Source organism: Quercus suber, unplaced genomic scaffold (genome assembly GCF_002906115.3).
Source record: "Quercus suber isolate HL8 unplaced genomic scaffold, Cork oak 2.0 scaffold_408, whole genome shotgun sequence".
In the NCBI taxonomy this organism is placed as follows: Eukaryota; Viridiplantae; Streptophyta; class Magnoliopsida; order Fagales; family Fagaceae; genus Quercus; species Quercus suber.
This window is the reverse complement of record NW_027069859.1, coordinates 299,409-301,418: the sequence shown is the minus strand read 5'-3', so window position 1 is coordinate 301,418 and position 2,010 is coordinate 299,409. Positions and strand designations below refer to the sequence as shown.

The following is a 2,010-nucleotide window of genomic DNA, read 5'->3' as shown; positions in this document are numbered from 1 at the left end:
AGCGGCTTGTTGGATTGCTAGGATACAAAATATTGAAGAATAAATCAACTGACGCAATCTCAATTGTGAAAGTCTAGAGTGAATCTAATATTTGAAGAGCATATCCTCCTCTCATTTTGGCTGTCTAAATAAGAAATAGTTGAGCCAAGAGCCTTGTCATGATTGGCATGTCCTAGTGTTTCCAATGGAGGCATCCAGGGTTCAAATCCCCCCACCCCCAACTATTGAATCATTAAGTAAGGTATAGCTGAGTCATCCTTATCTGATGCAGTTGCATATAGCTTCAGGTATTACTCTTCAAAGAATGATCCCCACATATGGTGAATACTTTGCATATCAGAATTGTGATTCAATTGTTTTATTTAATATTTTGATAGGTAATTCAACTGTGCAGTTAGATTGCTTTAGGTAGGAAACAAGCGACTGGGGGATTAGTTTACTATGGCTTCTCTGTGGAAGTTAAAATAATAGTTTGTTTGTGTTTGTGTTGTTTATTTATTCATTTTTTCTTATTTTTAAAGGAGAGTTCCTCTGCTTGAATAGTGTGTCCAACTTTAATAAAGCTTGTTGAGTGTGCTTTGATATCTGGACATTTCTGCATAATCACTTTCTTTGGATATCAATTTTTTTTTTTAATATTTTACCTAGTAACTAAGATCCTTCTTGAATTTCCTGTGCCTAATAAAAACTGCATCTTTGAGTTTGAAGTTGGTTTTTTCTTATTTCTTTCTCCTAATGTATACAGGAGAATTGTCTAGCAGTGATGAGAAAAAATATAAAGCGCTGAAGCGGGCAACTGAAAGGGAGATTTCTCAAAGTGCTGATGTCATCTGTTGCACATGTGTTGGTGCTGGAGATCCTCGATTGGCAAATTTTAGGTTCCGCCAGGTTGAAATGCATCTAACATGTGGAAGTTTGTCCAGGATTCACTAGTTTAAAAGCTTACACTTTTTAACTTTTTGTTTTTTGTTTTGTTTTTGTATTTTTTTCAGGTACTTATTGATGAGTCCACGCAGGCTACAGAACCTGAATGTCTTATTCCTTTGGTTCTTGGGGCAAAGCAGGTATAGAGATCAAGTTTAACCTTGTCATTCCATTCTCCCTGTTTCTTGAGTGGTCTTCTGACTAGTAATAATGCATCAGGTTGTTCTTGTTGGGGACCATTGCCAGCTTGGTCCAGTCATTATGTGCAAGAAAGCAGCTCGTGCTGGCTTAGCCCAGTCTCTCTTTGAACGTCTTGTTCTGCTTGGCGTGAAACCGATTAGGTTGCAGGTAATGGGTAGGATATATTATGTCTGTTTTTATGGAACTTATATAAATTCAATGCAGGTCTCAGAGTTTTACTTTTATCTCCTTCCCATTCTTACGGTTGGAGCTAGGAGTCTACATACTTGAACAAGACAATGAAAGTCATTTTTAAATTGATTTCTTCTCAACTTAATAACAAACTAATCGTAAATTTAGAAATTAATGGGGGAGATGAATAATAAATTAATGGTGGTGAATTTTTTTCTCGCTGGTAATTGCTCACTCATAATGATGGTATAAATTGGTATATGCATGCTTATCCTCTACTGTGATAGCTGAAATGGGTTTTTCATGTTGAAAATTTGTTCGTACTTTGCTGTCCATTCATTTACGCCATTTGATGGAGTTTTGTTGATTTGTAAGGACTCGATAAAGGTTAATAATTTGATGTGTTGAAATGTACAGCTGACTTTTTATTTTACTTATTGTCATTGCCCAATATACAGTTTTTTAAGACTGATTTCTTACATTCTGTTTGAAACCTAGGTTCAATATCGTATGCACCCATCTCTGTCAGAATTTCCTTCTAACAGCTTCTATGAAGGCACACTACAGAATGGAGTAACTATAAATGAGAGGCAATCTTCGGGAATTGACTTTCCTTGGCCTGTGCCCAATCGCCCAATGTTCTTTTATGTCCAGGTATTACAACTGCCTATCAAAAAAGTGCCTATCAATTGTCTGTAGTTAGATTTTGGTCAC

The 2,010-nt window shown here is 36.2% G+C and overlaps 1 protein-coding gene across 1 annotated transcript; it reads left to right on the top strand.

Moving 5' to 3' along the window:
• The first annotated feature begins 716 nt into the window (after window positions 1–716).
• LOC136062383 (regulator of nonsense transcripts 1 homolog) lies at window positions 717–2,010 on the top strand. The gene is made up of 4 exons (XM_065761373.1): window positions 717–888; window positions 993–1,064; window positions 1,144–1,272; window positions 1,795–2,010. Exons 1-4 carry the CDS (start codon window positions 736–738, stop codon window positions 1,993–1,995), a joined length of 555 nt encoding a protein of 184 aa, XP_065617445.1. The 5' UTR covers window positions 717–735; the 3' UTR covers window positions 1,996–2,010.